The 22,374-nt window shown below is 48.8% G+C and overlaps 1 protein-coding gene across 3 annotated transcripts in view; it reads left to right on the top strand.

Annotated features, from left to right (window-relative positions):
• The first annotated feature begins 128 nt into the window (after positions 1 to 128).
• Positions 129 to 22,374, top strand: part of LOC149325901 (uncharacterized) — a 45,832-nt gene continuing 23,586 nt past the window's right edge. The window contains exons 1-4 of one of the 3 annotated variants that reach the window (XM_089563257.1): positions 129 to 304; positions 506 to 670; positions 748 to 915; positions 20,107 to 20,214. In XM_089563257.1, the coding sequence (XP_089419383.1) occupies positions 545 to 670; positions 748 to 915; positions 20,107 to 20,214 (402 nt within the window). In that variant the 5' untranslated portion in view covers positions 129 to 304; positions 506 to 544. Of the gene's footprint in view, positions 305 to 368; positions 671 to 747; positions 1,936 to 20,106; positions 20,215 to 22,374 lie in introns of those variants that run through there. The other 2 variants (XM_089563255.1, XM_089563256.1) reach the window with 2 other exon arrangements.

Genomic DNA, 22,374 nt, shown 5'->3' with positions numbered 1-22,374 from the left:
TGTGGCTGAACCCAAGTGTGGTGGCACCAAATGATAGCAAGTGTGGGCTGCTCAAACTGAGGCCAAGTTGCTGTAAGGGCAACTCCAGCAGTCTTCTTCTCAAAGAGGTGAAACGACGACAATGGAGTTGTTTCCGTAGCCTTTTCGACTTCGTCCCTCTCCGCGGTGTGGGCGCGTGCCTTCTTTTTCTTCCTCTTGAAGTTCATGATGATTATGAGTTAGAAAAGGGGAACACGGCGCGTTCAACTGTCTCCTCTGAGAGGGAATCACTGCCAGACTGGAAGAAGACGACAACCACTTGGAAGTAAGAAGAGGGCAACCCTCACCTCTTTATTTCATCGATTTTCAATTACATAATCTCAAAATCTCTCAAAATGCGTTGTTCGTTCTCTCAGATTCCTCAATTTTTATTTATGAGCCGCTAGACATAGGCCTTAATGAATTTTTATCTTGTTTCAATCTGCCCTGGCCAATCCCCCACCGTGGGTATGTGCTATCGCTTCAGAGGCAGCAACAGCAATTGGGAAGCAACGTGGAAGCCGTCATGGCCGCGATGATAGAGGGCGTCCTGTCCGGGAACACGTCCAGCCTGGAGCACGTCTGGTCGCAAGTGGGCGTCACCAGCGTCTACGTTACCTCGCCCAGCGGAGCGCTCAACGCCCTCGAAGTGGTACGCTTAGCGACGCCGCCAAGGCTGTGCATGGGCTGAGAACGCTAGCATTGTAATGCTTGTCATTGGTTTCGCAGCTGTCGGCTTCCAGCATTTTCCTCCTCATCAGCGTGCTGGGGTCGGGCTACGGCAACCTGAGCCTCCTGCACCTGGTGTCGTTTTCCTACAGCCTGCAGGGCTTGCACATGCTGTGCGTGGGCCTCATCAGCGAGCAATTCACCCGCGTCATCACAAACACGATATACGTGAGCACGCTTCCAGCCGTTCTTTATGCATGCCTTGACCGCAAGCGTTCCTCGCGTCAACGCTATCCGATCGAATACGGTAATGGAGGGCTTACCATGGGAGTGCCGGTCTCCAAAAGATCTCTAGTGAATTCTGAAGACTCCCCTGCCCGCCTGCATTTTTTTCCAGTAGCGGGCTGTGTTTTAGTAGCTAAATAAACGGGAGGAAAAATGAAGACACACCCCAAGGATGCCGCAAGATATGCGCATGGAATCTTTAGTTTTTCCGCATGCTTTTGGTGCGCGTTCCTTTTGCGTCCAGTTGGTTAGATGACTGCGAAGCAACCCGCGTAAATTTCTTTCAACAACTAGGTCAAGTAGCGGCTTTATCAGCTAAAACACACTACACACCGTGAAATGGCCACGCATGCTCACAAGGATCAGGTCCGCCCAGTTTGCCTTCTTTTTCTCAGCAGGTGGGTGCGCACGGAAGTACTCGGTTGCCACTCAGGTGAATTCCTGGCGTAGAACAAGAACTGTACTTTGAGAGTAGCTCCTAACTCAAAATAATTCATTCTTATTTCAGGCCGAAAAAAACATTGCTATTCATGTGCAGGAAGCATCACGAGGTTAACGAGCGAGGAGACACTTGCTAAATTTATGTAAAAATCACCTACTGACCATAATACCCATAGCTGCTCCCATTAACAATACTTAAATGTGAACCGGTGGTAAATTCCTTATTTCACGCTTGTGTCAAATGTTGCTAGCTTAGAATCTATTCTCAACCCCAATTACTTGCCCTTGTAAATGTCACATAGTCAATGACAACCAACCCCCCTCGAAAAAGCGAACGCCCAAGCCCGTATTCCTCTCAACCATCGTCACTGCAATGGCAGCTGAAGCCCTATTCACATTCACCACGTGACCTGTGCTGAAATGCCGCATTCTAATAAGGCAATATACTCAAGCGCAGCCACAAATGAAAGCTATAGAGCTTCCACATAAACTTCGAAACATATGAAAAAAAAATTGTCCTGGTCCCAGGTGCGAATTCGGGATCACGGCTTCAGCGGAGCAGTCACTCTACCAGACCAGTCACTCTACCGGAGGGCCAGACCGAATTGATAATATGTACTCATTAAAAATCTACTTACTGATTACAAAACCGCTCCACCTTGAGGAACTGCCCAAAACATCTGGCCAGAGTCCAGCTTCGCAGCGAGATGTGTTCGCTGCACTTTCGTGAGAAACGAGGGAGTGGGGCTGCTTTCTTGGCCTTGCGGAGGGCAAAATTGCTGCGTTTTTTGTTTCGGTTCACTAATTGGTCTTATAGGGCTGCTGTGACACCATTCAGCAACGTTTAACGAAAATGTTTGGGCTAGCCAGCACGGCAGTTTACTACGGGTCTTAAGTGACTACATTCATCCGAGAATGGATGCGGGCTGAAATTTGAAGCACGGGCTGAAGCACGTTCGATGAAATCACCTGGAGACGAAAAATGCACGAAACCTTCATTTTTATAAGAACCCCAAACTCCAAATCCGCATGCCATCTCACAGGTTTTTTTTTTGGATGTGTAGCTTCGGTTGCGACAATAAAAGCACGAAGTTGGCATCACAACGCACCAAAGCAACGACGCGGCTGGTTTCCCAGTAAAAATTTTCAGTTGCGGTGTTCAACGTCCCGCAATGACGTCAATGTGGGCTAAGAGCAATGCCATAGTGGTGAAGGGCTTCGGATTAATTCAGACGACCTGCGGTCCTTTATATCTTATAGCAGAAGTGCGTCTTTTGTTTTTTTGCCTGCATCGGAATGCGACTTCCACAACCGGGATCGAATCCGCTAGCTGTGGGTTCGAATCAGGAGCAAAACTCCCAAGCCATTAAGCCAGCGCTGTGACGCCTCTAATGACTGTGAGGGACTGCGGCAAGCGTTAAAACATGAGGGTGGATGTATCAAATCCCGAAGCTTTGAAGACTTAAGACCTAAGGCCTTGCTTACCCCATTTCTCAAAAACCCATGTGCGGTGTATGTGTGCGTGTGGGCGTGTGTGTGTGCGTGTGAGTGTGCGTGCGTGCGCGCGTGTGTGTGCCTGCATGCGTGTTTGTGTGTGTGTGTCATGGTACCCGCCCGTGAAAGATGACGTCCTGTCATGCAACCTGGCGCGTGGCGGTTGAATTAATGATTGGCCGAGCGAGATTGTTCGTGAAGAGCAACCTGGATCGCTCAGATTCAACCGTTGGCAGCACCTGTCATCCCCGGACACTGGCGCACCGCTTAATCGCTGCACCACTGCGGGAGGAGTTGTATAAGGACTCTCGCGGGTCTATTAATGTAAAGTAGACAGGAGCCAATTCTTCATATACGGACGTTAACCCATTAGCTGTCGCGTGATACTTTTAAGGAGGTGTGCTGGCCGTGGTACGGCGCGACTGCCTGCACGACGTTCTCGCACGCAGGTCAGAAGATGTGCGGCAGTCGCGCAGCGGCGGTTTCTTACAGCCATGCAGAGGTAGTATTGCCAGCTGTTTGGCATCGGCTTACATCACGCAGCCCGGCGACTGCGCTCACAAAGTGGCTCATATTTAAAGGGTCCCTGAAACGGTGTCCGTGTAGGCAAAGAGAAGTCGAAGTATTGATAGACACTGAACGATCCATCATCCTACCGCAAAAATTTTTGATCTAGCTTGTGTGGAACCAGAGATAATGGCTATTAAAATGACCACCAGCCTTTTCCCTCTCAACTCGTACACCGGAGCGAACGATAAAAAAATAAAGATTACAGGCCGGGACCATGCTCCGCCCACAAATACGTCATCGAGGAGATCGGTTTGTTTACTTCCGGTTGACGCGCTCTTTCGCTCGCTCGCTCGCTTTCCCGCTGTCTGCTGTGTTCACCTGTGTCTCGCAACCGTCGCTGCGGCTTCTCTCGTACTATGGACCCCGACCTGAAGGAACGACGGGAAGCGGGTACGAGCGCGGAGAGCGGCAGCGTCATGATGCCGTACAGCGCGCTGCTCAGGGCGCTCGGGGCCGAGCCACGCCGGACCGGCCTGCCAGCCTTGATGCCGGCCGCCGGCGACTGAAAAACGCACTAGTATTGTTTGTTCTCGTCCATAGCAAGCCCTTGGATAGATGCATGTCAAAAATGCATAATTTCTGACGATCGTTAACCAATACCGAGTTGCTGGTAAAAGTGATGACTGCGATACAAGCAAATGTCATCCAACAGCCGCTTTGGTGCTGCTGCTACTTGGTGCGATTCGCCTACCGTCTGCTAGCTTCGTTGCTGAAGGCATCGTGGAAATCGAACATATCTTTTATTATGGGATGAGTTCGCAGTAAAGCGATGTGAATAGTAGGCCTTTTATTATAGCGCAGGCAACTTCCGAAGCGCCGTCAGCTGTGGTTTCGATGCGAAACCAGATAGGCCTAGCGACGACTAGGGCAGCCTGGGGCCAGCGCGCAGTTCGTCGCGCGGCGTTGCCGCAGGCGGTGTCGTTGCCGAAAGATCGACTTTTGCACAGACATATTTTCGTTGCTCGAATCTAGGAAGCATCCTCGCTGGTATCATGGCTGTTTTGCATTTTCTTGTGCGAACGTGATGTACGCCGAGCATGCCGGCCGGCCGGCCGGCCAGCCTGGATCCCGTCTGCCGGCGACATAAAAACGAGCTAAAGTGTGTTCTTGACGCAAATAATAAACCCTGGGATAAGAAATGTGAAAAATGTGTCATTTTTGAAGATCGCTGACCAATACTGAGCTGCTGGTAAAGGTAACGACTGTAATACGAGCAAATTTCTTGCCACAACCGTCTCGCAGCTACCGCTGGCCCGACGTGGGGTCCGGCTCGCCTGGCGCCCGCTCGCTGCGCTGCTGAAGGAGTCGCGGAAAGTGACCATACTATTATTTTATTGTGAGATGACGCTGTTGACTGCAAAGCGATGTGTAGAGTAAGCCTTTTATTATAGCTCAGGCGACTTCCGAAGCGCCGGCCGCTGCAGCTTCGATGCCACAGAGGCAATAGGCCTAGCGACGACCACGGCAGCCAGGCAGCAGCAGAGCTCGTCGCCCGGAGAGCCCGCGAGCGGTGCCGTTGCCGAAAGCTCGCAACATAAGCAGGCATGCTTTGTCGCTGCTGGAGAAGTATTTCTGATAACAAGGCGATCTTGCCTTGTGATATTTGTGCACCATCCCAAGCAGCGCTCAGGCATTGCTGCACGGCGGCGAAGTGTGACACCGGTTGTGAGCGGAGCTTGGGTAGAGCGGCGCAGCGATGCTCACCGCTCCGAGTCTCCCTGCTTGTAGTGGGGCGGCAGTTCGCAAGCGACGATCGGTGCGGCGCGTCGGCCAAGTTTTTAAGGACACGCCGTTCAGAAATCGGGCGCTGAATCCTGACGACGACGACAGCTCGCTCACTTCCATCTTTCGGCAGACAGTGCCGAAGGGCAACATCTTGCCGAACCCTGGCTTTGCAACCAACGACACAGCACGGCCGGTCCATTTTTATTGCGCATGCGACGGAGGTCGCGACAGGAATCAGTAGTGCGGTGACTCCAAATTGCACCTCGATTCGGTTCGACGGCGGCGCCGGCGGAGTGACACAAGCGGCACGAGCAGACGAAAACATTGTAAACCGGAAGTGCAGTACTAATTTCTGACACTCAACACACAATAACTGCGTAAACATGCATATAAACGACAACTCTGCTTGCTGAAATGCGAAATGTTTCCGAAAAGAGTAAGAGTGTGAAGTCTCTAGAACTTCTAGTTTGAAAAATGCGTGATTTCACGTTGGCACCGCGAACCAATCATAGCCCAGCACTTGTGACGTAAAGAGTACAAACTGACGTAATGAGTACGGATTCGGGCGGAAGTTCACCGCCGCTGGTCGCCGCGAGGCTCGGGAGAGGTAGTTTTTGAAAATGTATTATAAATTATCTACTCGCCTTTGATGTATTGTACGCGGCATGAACGTTCAGTGGCCTACGCTCTACATAATGCAAGTATTTTTTTGCCAACCTCAGACACCCCTTTCAGGGACCCTTTAACTCCGCGAACAAAACAAGGACCGAGCAAGAACACAGTAACACACAGAAGCGCAGACTTCCAACTTTTATTCGAAAATATTGCCGCACTCCTTTTATACCCTATGTGGATACCGTCAACACACCCCAAACCATCCGTTACATTAAAACACGTGCACTTATCTCCCCTGAACGTCCCAAACAATCAACGATAATGGCCAGGCGCCTAGCAGCACACAAGTGACTCAAAAACACTCGCAAATTCTACCTCAAAAAGACGAAGACCGCGAGCCACGTTCCTTGTTCACGACATGTCGAACACGCTAAGAAGCATAGATAATAACAACGAAATGAAGACATAAACATGGTAAAACGCAAACGAGAGATCGCTAAAACCTTAGCAAAAAATGCGAAACCAAAAGGAACGCGGAAAAACAACTATGAGGCCACTACGCTGGAGCTAAACAATAAAAAGGAGCTAAAAAATTTAATAACCTCATTCCTCAATGAACAAAAGCAATCCAAAAAAACATGAAACAAGTGTAAAGTGAGAACCTAACCATAGGAAGCTAAAAGAGTTACGCATGAACCCTACAGGACTAAGAGGAATGCGAACATGTAACCATGACGGTAAGCATTGCTCCCTTCTAGAAACTCGATTTATTTTTCAGACAGGTGAATTGACGGCGTGCTCACACATCGATCTGCACTATTAGCAATAAGAAAGGCCTCAATTATTTATCTTTCTGTCTTCCCTCCCGCTTTTGCAAGGAATTCAGCATCTTCTAAAAACGCTCCACAGTCACGTTTTGCGCACTTCACGCAGTGAATGGCTATTATGTTTCCTGATTTACTTGGCAAATTGCGTTCATGCTCACTCGCCCTTTCATTTAAGCAACGCCCTGTTTGGCCGATGTACATCTGCCACACGATAAGGGAACTTGATAAACGACTTCAGAGGCGCATTTTGTGTACCTGGTGCTGTGGCTTACTCGGCACTCTTGTCGCCTACCTTCACTATTCATCATGGCGCACACTCTGGACAACTTACACCATGCCGAAAACACAAGCCGGACACCATATCTTCCTGCTATTTTCTTTAGATTATGTGACACGCGATGAATATATGGTATAACGCATACTGGTATCTGTTCCTCTTCTCTGCTTCTACGGTTCCCTTGTTTAATCCTTTGTAACAGGTCTTCGCAAACACTATAGTGCCACGTATCATGTAGTGTCCGTTCGTTCGCGCAAGGCCGCAGGAAAGGGGTGTTATCATTTTTTTTCGTGACGCAAGAAGCGACCGGACTAATCTCGATTGATCACAGCCATGAAGAGCTGCTTCTACGCGTTTCCAGATTACTGTAGATGATCATAACCTGTTATATCAAAGTTTCCTTACCGGCTTTAAATTCAATGATGCCGCGAGCAGCGGGCGTTCGTAGTTCGACGACTGACGAGCACGTTTATTGCTTACGCCGCCGCCGAGTGATTCAGTTCTTTTGCGGGCGCAAGTCAGCCCAAATAAAGAGCTTCGTTTGGAAGTTTTGTTCCTGTCTTCCTGACTGCTGGATTGCCGTCACTACAACGTGACATCTGGTGGAGGTGCTGGGTAGCCTTCCATGTTTCGGACACTCGCTACAAGTCGTGACGCCAGCCCTCTGAGTCATTCACCGCAGGGCCTGAGTCTAGTCCACCGCGCAAGCCGACGCCTGCTAGGGGACGCACCCGAGTTCGGGATTCTGCCGGACCCTACCCGGAAGCGAAAGCGAGTAGCAACGTCCACCATGAGCTTGCCCCAGACGACGACTCCAGTCATTCTTCAGCAGCCCCGGGTGCCCCAACCTTCGACGCTTCGCCCGGCGCCGACAACCAAGAATGGCTAGAACAGTTCGACCGTGTGGCTATTTTTAACCGATGGGACGATGCCCCGAAATTAAGGTACGTCTTCGCCTTGGACGGTTTGAAAATGAGGAAGCTACTCTCACGAACTGGGAAACCTTCAAGGAGCAGCTTCTGAAGACGTTCACAAACGTCGTGCGAATGGAGAGAGTCCAGCAGCTGCAACAGTCTCGCATTCAACACCCAAACGAGACCGTTGCAGTGTACACTGAGGAGATGAAGCTTCTCTTCCAGCGTGCCGACCTGAGCACGAAGGAAGAAGAAAAGGTCAAGCTGCTTATGCGAGGAGTTCAAGAGCAACTCTTTGCGGGCCTCGTACGGAAACCACCGAAAACCGTCGCGGAATTCGTAGAAGAGGCATCCACCATGGAAAAAACTCTGGATGCCAGAGCCCGCCAGTATGACCGCCAGCAGCGCTTTTTCTCAGCAAACTACCTGGATACCGCTAACAACGATAACCTCCGGGAGGTTATCCGTCAAGTTGTGCGAGAGGAGATCCGACGATTTCTGCCAACGGGAACGCAGCCACAGCTTTCATCGCTCCCAGACGTCCGGGACGAAGTTCAACAGGCCTCGGGTGTGACGCCGACCACCACGCAGCCTAGGGACCCCCCAGCCATTTCTTACGCCGCAGCAGTGTGCCGTCCTGCACCTCGACGACGGGACCCAAGCCGCTATCGCCCTCAGCCAGCTGCTCTGGACCGCCGCCCTCTCGCCCCAACCCGCCCGTCCTACGAGCGTCGCACACAGCCGAAGAAATGCGACGAGTGCAGAACTCCCGACCAGCGCCGCCCACAATGCTTCCACTGTGGCGAAGCCGGTCACGTCCTCCGGCACTGACCATACAGAAGACTGGGCATCCGAGGGTTCTCTTACGACGCTCCACGACCCCGACCCGGCCAGCTACCAGCCAAAATCGAGGATGTTTTGCGTCTGGAAGAATGCTCATCGCCGAGCCGCCCATCACGTTTCCCGTCGCCATCTTCACCACGCTTTGTATCTCCTAGCAGAGGTTATGCAATGCGTGAACGCTACCCCCGCCCCCGAAGGTTAAACTGAATAAAGCAGCCTCTGGAGGTGAGGTTGCTTCTGAGCGCAAGAACAAAGCTCCTCCATAGACGAAAACGCAAGACCATGCCTTAACTACGACGACAACAAAGACGACGACGACGCGGCCAGACTTGAGCCTTGTACCATCTCTGAGAAGTAACGTCGGAGTACACCTACCGCAGTCTCGCTGCCCGACGAATCCGAGATCGTACACCCAAGACAACGTGGAATACGAAAACACGAACAAGTGACCTTGAAGTTATGGTCCACGGTCACGCGGTTACTGCCTTGGTGGACACCGGAGCTGACTACTCCGCCATGAGTGGGCCACTCGCTGTCCGACTCAGGAAAGTAACAACAACTTTGTATGGCCCGCTGATCCGCACCGCACGTGGTAACCTGATTACGCCGTCAGAACAATGCACCGCGAGAGTTACTGTAAATGGGAGAACCTATGCTACAACCTTTCCTTGTCCTACAGGCATGCTCGCGAGAAGTGATTTTGGGAATGGACTTCCTGAATGAACATAGGGCGATCATCGACCTTCGATCTAAGTCGATCAAGCTTTCCACGGACAAAGCCATACCTGTTGCGACGAGCGCGACTCATCACGTTGCCTTAAATGTCCTCGAGGAAGCATTGAGCGTTCCACCCCGATCGAGTGTCCTCTCCTGCATAGATACTGGAGACATCGAAACTGCGGAAGGCGTCATCAAGGGGAACACCCAGCTACTCCTGGATCGAGAACTGGGCGTCGCAAGGTGAGTCGCCCAATTCCGAAACGGCCAAGCCCAGGTGTTGCTAACCAACTTCACCGAAGAATACCGGCATCTAAACAAAGGTACGGCGATCTCTTTCCTCGATGAGCTCGCAGACATCAGAGACATATTTGCCCTACCCGACCAACCCGTAGAACCATCTGACCAAGGCCATCAACCAACGTTTCACATCAACGCAGCATTACCACTTAGCAGACAAGATCAAATACACAGTCTTCTTCAAAAGTGCAGTGACTGCTTCTCATCAGCGTCGAATGTGCGACGAACCCGGCTTGCCAAGCACCGCATTGTCACAGACGAACACGCCCGACCACTGCGACAGAGCCCCTACCGCGTATCGCCGCTAGAACGCCAAGCTATGCGCAAGCAAGTTGAGGAAATGCTTCGTTACGACGTCATCAAGCCATCGAGGAGCCCCTGGGCAGCACCAGACATCCTAGTGAAAAAGAAAGACGGCATCCTTCGCTTTTCCGTCGATTACCGCTGCCTGAACAGTATTACGAATAAGGATGTCTACCCCCTCCCCCGCATCGACGATACATTAGACCGGCTGTGCAACGCTAAGTACTTCTCATCGATGGACCTGAAGAGCGGCTACTGGCAAATTGAAGTCGACGAAAGAGACCGCAAGAAGACTGGGTTCATCACACCAGACAGACCCTTCGAGTTCAAGGTGATGCCATTCGGCCTCTGCTCTGCCCCAGCCACGTTCCAGCGAGTAATGGATACGTTGCTCGCAGGCTTGAAGTGGCAAATTTGTCTAGTCTACTCAGATGACGTCGTTGTCTTCTCCACAAGCTTTGAAGACCACCTCAGAAAGCTTCGGATAGTGCTGGAAACAATCAAGTCTTCAGGCCTAACACTGACACCAGAGAAGTGCCACTTCGCCTACGAGGCGCTGCTGTTCCTTGGTCACGTCGTAAGCAAGGATGAAGTTCGCCCAGACCCTCAGAAGACGGCTGCGATCGCAGAGTTCCCACAGCCTAATGATAAGAAAGCTATATGCAGATTTCTTGGATTGTGCGCGTTTTAGCGGCGATTCGTCAAGAACTCTTCGCGCATCGCTGAGCCTTTCACCGAACTTACCAAGGCGGACGTGCCTTTTAAATAGAAAATGCCGCAAGTGGAATCTTTCAAAGAGCTAAAGCGCCGCTTACAGTCCACTCCTGTGCTCGGGAACTTTGATGAAAACGCCGAAACCGAAATCCATACCGATGCAAGCAGTGTGGGCTTAGGAGCGGTGCTCGTTCAGAAAAATGGTGGAGAGGAAAAAGTTATCGCGTACGCTAGCGTCACAAAAAACTGTCAAGTAAGGACACTTCCTTTCTGCAGGCTCAATACATTTTCCATACCATTTCAATTGGCAAAAAAACATCAAGTATATTTCTACTAAATTAATCAGCGACCCTGGAAAATAGATACCACTTGAATTTTTCACCACTCTGTTTACTTCATTCAAATACAGGGTTTTAAAGGAGTAGAGGCACCTGACTTTTGCGTGCGTGTTTGCTTCTTTGTATTCATGCATAACCATTATTATGCATGGATTACCACGGAGTATTCTCCTATGAGCGATAAATATTTTATAATGAAATTTCGTGTGTGGTGATTCGGTTTCGGTTTGAACCGCCGAACGATGACTGTGACGTCAGCCTGTGGTTATAGGCTACGTGAGACGTAAAAAATTCAAAAAGTAATCACTGCTTCTACATTCGTTGTCATTAATACTCTAGTGGAAGGCAGGCTGTTCTACAGCAGTGAATTAAAAAGATTCAGCAGCGATTATACCGCCGTTTTTCTATGTCTCACGCGACATACAACTACACTTTGACGTCGTACCATTCGCCATCTGTTGAAACCGAAACAGCGTAACAGAAAAACTCGATAGTAATTTATTCAGCGGTTGTAGGCGTATAACACATGGTGAATCATGCATATCGGTATGTTCCGCATCATTGTAGAGAAGAAAACATGCAACGGAATTAAGTGTCTATGCTCATTTGACACTTCAGGCAACCATGGTTTACCACCTTGTACAGAGAGCAAAACGCTTGCCTAGAACACGTTCTGGGTGTGTTTGAGGCTGAGCACGCGATATCTAGCAATAGCATTCGGTTAAAAACAGTCTGGATGTAAGCATGGGCAGTTAACCTCATAGGATTTCATCGCAGTCTTTTGTCTTCCTGGTCGCAGCGGCTTTAGGAGCTACGGAACACACAGTGCCGTCGTTGTAGACTTGTGTTTTGCCCTCTGTACATGGATTATGCTGCGTTTTCATTCTCAAGCTATCGTAGCAGACGACTGATTCTCACTCGTAACTAAAAGACAAAGTACTAATCTAACTGCATAGCATTTCGTCAGCCCGAAGGCACTCTCAGTGATCGCTTTGACTGGCGTCTGCTAGAGAAAGGGACCCACCACACACCGTAGGCAAAAGTCGGTTCTGTTCTCTTTACCAAGCAGTTGTTAAACACATTGCAAAAGTGGGGGCTAGTTGGTGCTTCATACTGATCAAATCGCGCACAAAGACACACGCTTCGTCCGTCTGTGTTTTCGTCTTTCTGTGCGTTTTAGCGCGATTGGATCAGTGTGTTAAGCACATATATCACTGAATCAACTTGGCTGGAGGTACTAATGTTTTCCTTCCATGTTGAGCCAAAAGGAAACAGCGCTTAAGCTTTATGCCTGTAAATTGTAACTGTATCCGAGCAGAACCAAGTTAAAGGGGTATTATTGTGAGTTCTTTCATATTTCTTCGTTTCCAAACGTCTGCAGTAATTTCTTGATGACGACGCCATAAAGAAAAGTGCCATACACGTTTTTAATATGTTCATTGCTAAATAGGTGACTGGTGGGTGACGTCATTTACTAATGCGGTGAGACCACGTATGCTGGGTAACAAAATAAAGCCGTGGGACAGATCTTATTGTGACGTCCGCCTTCCTAGACATCAGAAGAAAATCTGATCCTCTGCTTGATCATGTGACCCAGTATTTTTGGCCGCGCAGTATGAAATAAATCACGTGACCTACCGGTGGCCCACGAAGCAGTGAATGTGCTCAGGGTTCGTGTAAGTGAAGTGGCGTGTGCAAATGCGCCCAGTCGGCAGAAAGCGCACTCACATGTGCGTATACGCAGTAAGCATGGTTTTTCCTCCTGCGCTGATAAAAAAAGAAACTGTGTTTGCCCTAGGGGAATACAACTTCAAGTATGAGGCTTTTCACTACACTCGGCGTTATAGTGGCGACGTTACAAGACATTGATAGCGTGCAAGCAATGCCGAAATCCACGTTCATACCTCTTGAACTCCTCGCTACCTGCAGTGCATAACGTCCTAGTAGCATAAGCAAGTTAGTAGTACTCAGAGACGCTTTTAGACTACTGAGCCTATTGTAGGCGATAGATATTTACAGGCAAATGATGCGAAGAATAAAGCGCGAAGATTATTTAGTATATCACTGGATACTACAGGAACACGAAAAGAAAGTAGCAGCTGACTGCCTGGCCAAATCGAAGAACGCAATTAACATAAAATTTTCTCTTGCCACAAGACATTATCTTTTAATGTCACCGCCCATAAACTTGTAGCATAAATATGAATTTTTTTTAGAAAACTTTGAGTAGTTTTAGAGAAAATTAAGGCATAACTACTGAATACAAAAAAGTACTCCCCAAAAAACTACAGCGCTACGGAAAATGCTACAATGCAGCAGTAAATCTGTCATTACGACAAAACATTTTGTCGTATTTTTCACACGATGCTCAATTTTTTTTCCGACTGAGTGGTGTGGGAGCACACGCCTTTGTTAGCACCTACAGTATAAATCCTCTGACATATATCAAGCACTACGCTTTGGTTCCTCTTAGCAGCCACGCCGCACACCAACAATTTTCATCGCACTACCATATCAATGCTCGTGTACTGCACATTTAAATACTTGGGCAGAGTTCGAAGCCCACCGTCCCTCTAGAATCAACCCATTAAATCTGTGGTATAGAGAGACCTCACACAAAAAAGCCAACCTGTACAGCCTATTAAACTAGCAAGTTTAAAAAACGTTTGAAGCATATCTGTGATGCCATTATTATAACACTATCAATGTAGCGTACCAAAACCATGAAATCCGTGCAATAAATTTCATCCATTCCATGTTAATTTACCAATGCTACCTTCTTGCAAGCAAATATGGGAACTTTAATATTTTTCAACGTCGTTATTTTCACACTAGGCTAGTGCTCCAGCTATAAGATGGGCCAGCTACGTCGTCAAACTGTGGATGAAACCAGTCCTTTGTGACTCTTCCAGCCTTTCAGTTAGCGCAAGTAAAATGAAATTCCGTTCTGATTTAGTTAAATTTCACTACCGCTATGGTCGACTGCTTCTCCAAGCGAACTGATAACGCTGCACAGTCGCTGCTATCCTTCTGGACACAGCTGTGGCTTTATCAGTACTGGTGAAATGATAACCGTGTCCGGAGAGTACCGCGCAGTGCTGCCTTACATTCAGTGAGCACTTGCTGGTGTGGGTATCACGCCGTGCTGTATTACATTATCAAGCGCATGCGGGGGTCACTGAGAAATCTTTCAGAGTACCGCAATGCTTTTCCTGGCTCCTCCAGCCATCGAAGCAAGATGGCTGGAGGAGCCAGGAAAAGCATTGCGGTACTCTGAAAGATTTCTGAAGCAAGATGGCTGCAGCAGCCCGGTGCTGACAGATTTAAAATAAGTTTAATAACCAACGCCTTGAAACATATGGAGGTTTCTGTCAACATCCAGACAGGGCGGCGCATAAAAAATGGCAAATTTAAACAAATTCCCATTGTCTTTTTTCCTGGTAGCAAATGCTGCAAGAACAAGCTGCAGCTCTTGTAAAAAATTTGCGAAAAGCAGAGCTCTTCCAGTGCCTCTACGGCTAGAACCAGACCAGATGCACAAGGGTCTGTCCAAATACGTTGTGAAAGTTCACTGTGGCAGTTTCTTCTTGGGGCGAGCTCATGATGTCGTCGAAGTGGAATGTGCCGACTGTGCCAGATGTTTTTTTCGCTTATAATAGCGACGCTGCGAAGGCAGATACAAGGAGCACCAATACGTTATTATTATGCTTAGAACTCTTTGCGCTGGAAAGCATAATCCATCCAATCCCGTGGCTATAAGAGAAGAAATGAGGTTCTCTTAATCTCATTGAACCGGCTTTGAGGTCGCTGTGGCATCTGCAGCGCACAAACCGAGAAAGGAGGATATCAATGTCAAGGCGTTTTGCCCTAACTGCTGTGTCGCCACAGCCTGCGTTTCAGTACAGGCATTCGGGAATCGTAGCAGGCCGCACTGCGTGCCGTTGCCAGGAGGTTCCGGTTTGTGAGTTGAAATTGTACTCGCATGCTAAATGTACGCTAGAATTAGCAAGAACATGAAAAGAAAATAAAAGTGCCGGAGTCTAACTACTGCATGCGATTGTTAGTGGGAGGTAACGCGTCACGCGCATAGAGATGCTGTCACAAAATACGGTGCATTTTTGAAATAAAGAAACAAAAACAGCGCCGCGCGGACGCATCTCGCCAGGGCGGGTCGTGAAACGGGGGAGGAGGAAGCCCTGGAGTGCTAGCCTTGTGTGTGTGGCTGCCCCCTCTACCACCGCTCGGCGACGCTGACACTGCGCGCGGGGGGATTGCGTCAGCCATGACGTCGACTCTTCTGGAATCTCCGAGTCGTTTCTACGCGAGGTTGACGGTGAGCGCGTAGCCTTGCGTGTGCTAAGAGATGCCCTCCACCTCTTCACTCGCGCGTCGGCGGCGGCGCCACGCCAGAATTTTGTCGATGCTCTTCGAAGCCACTCCCAGCTTTTGAGCAACTAGGACACGCGCCCGGCGCGAAAAGGAGAAAGAGACTGCACCGCCGATAGGCGATACTCTTTGTATGTGCGCGTTGGCGCGAAGAACAAAGAGACGCGGACCAAACACATATAAGAAGGGCGTTGACCGCTGTCGGTTGGTCCGAGCCGAAATTTAAGCTTCATCGAAGCGCGCACGCTCGAATCCCGAGACCACACCACTCGCTCAGCCACGGTTCAACGAGGCAGCGCACGCCAGTCTGCGGGGCGGCATCATCGCGAACCTCTGGTCGCCCGGTGCCCGGTGAACAAAATGTGTTCTGTTTGTTTAACTCTGTCTTGTGTTAGCACACTTAGAGACCAATAATTCTTGTGTATTTTACTCTCTCTCTAGTGTAACTTTGTACGAGTTGCATTGCTTTGTTAATCACTTTGTATGTGTTTGTAGTAGTGATTGTGAAATCCTGTGTCGTCTCATTGCTGTATAAACTTTGTTTTGCTTGTCCACCTTTGGCTCTGACCCATTCTTTGGCTTGCGAGCGGCAAACGCTGGGCACCAAAGGACCAAAAACGTCTTGTCACTCTGTAGCTGATCTACACTGAGCTAGCCAAGCCGAGTCGAGAGCATCTGCTTTGAGTCCGAGACCGCTACCCCCACACGCTTTAAGGGTGTCTGGGAACGCACGCAAAAGTGCGCGAAGTTGGGTGACACTTTATTCTGGCATCCACGACAGTACATTTGGTGTCTGTAAGTACAGAGAACTGAGAAAGAGTCGGAAGGAGTTTACGAAGAGGTTTTAAACACGTGTTAGCAGCAGAGCGATATTGTGAGGTGCCGCGCTGAAGCCGTTTGTGATGTTCACCGTGTAGAGGTATACGTTGCCTGTAATATAGAGTTCGGTCTCCTAATATGAGCTTAAAGTACGTAAAGGAACTAGTAGAGGCCGGCACCAAGATGGGGAAGACGGAGCCGAACTGCGTAAATGGATGGAGCAGGAGAGAGACGGGACTGAGAACGAAAGAGATAGAGCTCAAAAAGAGAGAGAAAGAGGAATGCAAAGGAGACAAGAGGAGAGAGAAAGAGAATGGTAGAGGTAACAAGAAGAGGCGGAGGAGCTCTCTTTGTAGCGAGAGAGAGAATGGCAGAGAAAACAAGAAGGACTGCGCACCAAAGAAGCCGCTCAGAGCGGAAGACAGCGCGCTAGAGAAGCGGCTGAGAAAGAGACGCAAATGAAACGTGAAGAAGAGAGAGAAAGAAAAAGGAAAGAGGAAGCGACGGAAAAGGCTTTTGAAAGAGAGATGGCAACCATTCAGACGAAGCTTGCTGAAATTCGGCGTCTGAGGAACGTCAGGGAGCCAGTGGAGCTACCCCTTGAGATGCCGGGTGGAACACTAACGAGTCTGATTTGCTGGCAGCCTCGGAAGAGGTAGTATCTAGCTCCATAAGGTTGAGCTTGGTTGTGGAACAGCCCGTTTCTACAACTGAGATTGAAGAGAGTACCGAGGTAGTATACACTGAGGTGAAGGCCAAGCTGACTCTTCAGTCAGAGTGTGCATTAAGGAAGCCACCTGAGGACGTAGAAGTAGTTCGGATCTCTATGGAGAAATCCGAGTGGAACACGCCTGAGTCCCGCTGTGCAGATCACGAGAGAGAGAGAGTGGTAAAGTGGCTCCGAGTGTGCAATCTCCGGCGTAATTGCAGCCGCGGAAAGCGCAATCGGTGAAAACCCGTAAACCGTTCCTCAGTGAACCCTCGAGCAGCGAGGAGGGCTTCCCCGACGAGGAAAACGCGAAAATATGTGCCTGAGGAAGGCGAGCAAGGAAGGCGAAAGTGCAGCGCAAACAATGCATCAGACTGAGAGAAAGCCTAGAGGCGGCTGCTTCGAAATTGACAAAGGGCAGAAAGAATCCGATAAAGCAGAATTGAAAAGTTACAGGAATCTCTCGCCAATGGCTAATGCGCCATGCTCAGAGTACTCCTTTCGAGGGAGGCTCCGAAAGAAGAGAAAAGAAGTGGTAAAGGAAGCGCGAGCATGCTAGCTCAAGAAAGGAAACAAAAGAAAGTCTTAAGAAGTAAAAACGGAAAAATGTAGCGCAAGAACGTTCCGCAGCAGAGAAACCCTCTTTCCAAGAAACTTGCGGAAATAGAGTGGACAGCTGTGAGAAGCTGGAGAAAAAGCCAGCAAGTGGTTACAGGAAAGCAGGAACGCCGAAGGAAGGTAGGAAAAGCCAACGAACGACATGCGAAAACAAGGTGCCAAGAGTTCTGCTTAACTCAGCGTAAGGCAGACAGTAGGTATAATCCTCACGCTTATCAGCACATGACTTCGGTTGTTTTTCTGCGGCACTGACGAGCTCGGGTATTGGACTATACGTTCTGTTGCACTTTCAATTTCCTTGGAACCTGTCCATGGCGTTGCTCGCATGTGCATTGCCGCCCCGAAGCCTTGCTGTGATTTTCCCAAAGTGGAAAGGGCAGAGGCCAACACTGGCAGAGAAAAAAGAGTCGCGTAAGAAAGAGAACCATGAGTGCTCCCGAATTCTAGTACAGGGCCACTCTTTTCGGCTAGAACTCAGTAGACCGAATGTTGAAATATAGGCGAAAGTATGCGTTTTACTTGTTTGCTCTATGCTTGCAATGTTGTGTTAATGTACTGCCGAATCGCCGTGTGTTTTGAAATGCATTCTGGGCATTGTATTTTGTTATGTATGTGGAAATATCATTGTATTGATGTGTGTACTTTTGGCATACGCTATTGAGTTTGTGAGCGCATGCATTTGCGCGCGAATGTTGTGATTTGTGAATATTGTTCCACAATATTCTTAAAGGAAGGTGCAGTGCCACAAAATTCTGCGAATTTTTAAAAGAAAGAAACAAAGTCAACGCCACGCGAACACATCTCGCCAGCGCGGGTCGTAAAACGGTGGGGAAGGAAACCCCGGAGAGCTAGCCTTTTGTGTGTGGCTGCCACCTACACCACCGCTCGGCGACATGGCGCGCGGGACGATTGTGTCAGCCAAGACGTCGACTGCTCTAGAATGTCCGGGTCGTTTCTACGTGAGGTTAACGGTGAGGGCGTAGCCTTGCGCGTTCTAAGAGATGCCCTTCCCCTCTTCACTCCCGCGTCAGCGGCAGTGCCACGACAGACATTTCTTTATGCTCCTCGAAGCCAATGAGGACACGCGCACGGCACGAGAAGGAGACTGCACAGCCGATACTGTGTGTATGTGCACACCTGCATTGGCGCGAAGAACAAACAGGCGCGGACCAAGCCTATATAAGAATGGCGTTGACCGCTGTCGGTTAGTCCGAAGCGCCGTTTAAACTTCAGTGAAGCGCGAGCGCTCGACTCCCGGGCCAGCACCACTCGCCCAGCCGCGGTTAAATGAGGCAGCGCGCTCCAGTCTGCGGGACGGCATCATCGTGAACCTCAGTTCGTCGGACTGTCGCAGTGCCCGGTGAACAAATTGTGTTTTGTTTGTTTGCCTATCTGTTGTGTTAGTGCACTTAAAGTGCAATAATTGTTGTGTATTGTACTCTCTCTCTAGTTTAACTTTGCATGAGTTGCATTGCTTTGTTAATCACTTCGTATGTGCTTGTACTAGTGATAGTGAAATTCTATGTACCATCTCTTTGCTGCATAAACGTTGTTTTGTTTTTGAACCTTTTGCTCGACCCATTCTCTCGCTTGCGACCAGCGAAAGCTAGACAACAAACGACCAAAACCTCTTGTTACGGTAGCTGGTCTCCACTGAGCTTGCCGCGCTTAGTCGAGGGCATCTCCTTTGAGTCCGAGACCACTACCCCCACACGCTTTAAGGCTGTCTGGGAACGTACTCTAAAGTGCGCGGAGGGGGGACAGTTGGACAATACCTGGCTTCGCTGAAAGCTTCGCGCTGTATTGAAAAAGCACCTGGCAACAATGACTTTTTCACGGGTTAGTTGCTTCGTTGTTTTTTAAATAAGTGCGCTAGATCGACGCAGACAGACGACATAAACGACAGGAGAGAAGTTGCTCCCGCCCTGCATTCGCCGTTTTTCAATTAAGCGCTCATTTAATTTAAAAATCTATCTGTTTTTAGAAGCAGCGCAACGTTGTTCTTTGGGCGATAAGGACATTGCTGTTGCTGCGATAGTGGATGTAATGATGGATGGTGCAGTGGTGCATGCGCCTTCCCTGCTCGTACAGTACCCACTAGATTCAGTCGAAGTTGGCGGGAGGGGCGGTGATACGTTGCGGCTTAAATGACGTTGAGTTAACGTAATGCGGCGGTGTGTCGTACTCATGGGATTGTTCTGGCCGCACGGCTATGCTTGTAGCGTAAAGCGAATGTGTTCTTTGCGAATGCACCTACGTAAAGATACACGTATGTTCTAAACGTATTTTAAAATCTTGTGTAGAGGTACACCTAAAAGAATAACTGAATGGGAAAGCTGAAAGCACCGAAATACTTTTTTAGCAATCTCAAATTTTTATTCCTTTCAAATAGCCACGAAAATGAAAATTATCGCAGCATTGTCCACCCTGTCCAGCACAAGATTGATAATGCGCATTGTGTGCCTGCAAAAAAAGAAAAAAATTAATTCCTGATTTGGCGCTGGTGCCATTCCTTATCTTGCAGTACGTCTGTTTCAACTATGGCGCTGCTGCCGTATACCTGATATCTGCAGTATTTGCCTTTTCGCTCGGACTCAACCCGTTCAAGACAACTACATCGCTGATAAGCGTGGTAAGCATAAGGTGGAAGCAATGCATTTGTCATCTTACGTACTGCTGCCCGACAGCCTTTCTCTTTGAAATTTTCACGATATCAGCAGCTGGGCTCAACGACGCTGAAGCAAAACTTCAGTTTGATGCGCCGCTGAATGAAGAAAAAAGACTACATTTATTTTGCGCAAGATATCTGCCGCTCGAATGATGCGTCAGCGGCAAAAGTGTTGCCACAAGTGACCGAGGAAAGAGGCGCAGTAAAAGCCATTTCAGTTCGCCTTCATTGCGTTTCAGGCATTTACACCTTAAGCAAGAGTTCTTCATTTATTTTTTAATTTGCTAGCCTCTTACGGCGTATCCATGTAAGAATGGCTTTCAAAAATTCATGGGGCACTTTGACAGTCTAAAGTGCGTAGAAGCGAAAGCGTTTTCCGCACCACTTTCGCTCCTTCTGTGGCACTGTTGCCGTCACATATAACTAAGAACTAATTTCTAAGTGATGAAAAATTACTAATTAATGGTTAATTACTGATTAATGCCTGAATGCGAATTAACTGCTAATTAATTACGCTTAAGCTTCGCCTTTAGGAGTGGAACGCGACAGTGTGTTGTAGCGCTGCCAGGGAGTCCACCCAATACCTCCTAGCAAGTCTTTCTAGGAGGTATTGGTCCACCGAACGCCACCACCTGTTCGGCGCGATGCCTTGTCCATTGAACGCGGCGCTTTTTGAGGAAAGGAAATGGCGCAGTAATTCTGTGTCATCGCGTTGGATACCTGAACTGCATGCCATAGAGGAAGGGAGGAAGTGGGAGTGAAACAAGACAAAGAGGGCCCGTAATGAAGAAAATGAAAATTGTATTTGAGGAAAGGAAATCACGCAGTAACTGTCTCACATACCTCGGTGGACACCCGTCAACATTCAGGGGGGGGGGGCAATTTTTTGACCTAAAGTGTGGTCACTGATGTGTGGTTAAGATGTTAAGCTTCGCCTCTAAGAGTGGAACGCGACAGCGTATTGCAACGCTGCCAGGGAGTCCATAGAACGCCATCGCCCATATCGACAGGGCTTGCAAGTCTGAAAAGGCCGCTGGGGCCCTGGACTGAGGGCTCCACCTACGCTGCAAAAAAGAACCCTTATACAATAAAGTTTTTCATTCATTCATTCATTCATTCGATTCTACGCCTCGCTCGTCGGTAAATTGGTTTTTGAGGGATGGAAATGTATCTGTCTCTCATATATCGGTGGACACCTAAACCTCGCCGGAAGCGAAGGGAGGAGGATGAGAGTGAGCGAAGACACCGTATTCACTAGACGCGCCTTTGTTCATTCCAAACCATCGAGCTGGCATGGCGAAGTGCATAGTATGCTCTGTTGAAAACATGCGTGGTACAGTGAGAGGTTATCTGCGTCAAGTTGTGCTTGCGTACAGAATGTTACAAGTGCGATTTTCAATGCAGTACCTCTCCAATGTCACTAGAAAAAATCTGTATAAAGATTTAATTGAATCAATGCTCCCTGTACCCATTTACCGATTCTCAAACTGCGGAGGCCTAGGAACAGATGTGCTCAAAAGGGTTAAAAGAATGCCAGTTTACCCATCTTTGAAAACTTTCTTCAAACTTCATACCGGAACTCTGTCGGTCAAAACATGGATGCATGATAAGGGACTCTTTGTCCCTTGGTCAACAGATTGTTTTCTATGTAAAAAACCTGAAACAATAGATCACGTGTTTTTAGATAGTTGGGATGCGGTTTTTTTCTGGGATGTGCTTCAAAGAACCTTAAAGAAAGATTTACAGCTACACCCGCATGGCATCAGGTTCTTACCGGTAGGAAAACAGGACATGCCTTATGACACTATTATGCTCCTTGGCCTCCATAGTTTATGGAAAACAAGGACACAATTCAACAATGCAGAAGTAGTTGTGAGATCTCCACGCGAGCATTTCATTGAAGGTGTCATACGTCTGAGGGAAGTGTATCAGGCACTGCCTGATCAGCCAACTTGGTTAAATGTGTTGGATGACTTGGTTGAACTGAAAAAAAATTAACCTGCCATGTCAGTGCAAGTGTTGCTGACAAGTTTTACTTCTTTGTACCCGTTGTGAAAATGCAATAAAGAAAAAAAGCTGGCATTGCGGAGTGGATAGCATGTTCGTCTCGCACGCCGAAGACCG

This window comes from Amblyomma mixtum, chromosome 10 (assembly GCF_055824585.1).
Source record: "Amblyomma mixtum isolate Tamu chromosome 10, ASM5582458v1, whole genome shotgun sequence".
Lineage (NCBI taxonomy): Eukaryota > Metazoa > Arthropoda > Arachnida > Ixodida > Ixodidae > Amblyomma > Amblyomma mixtum.
The sequence above is the reverse complement of the archived record's forward strand: the minus strand, read 5'-3'. Positions and strand labels throughout refer to the sequence as shown.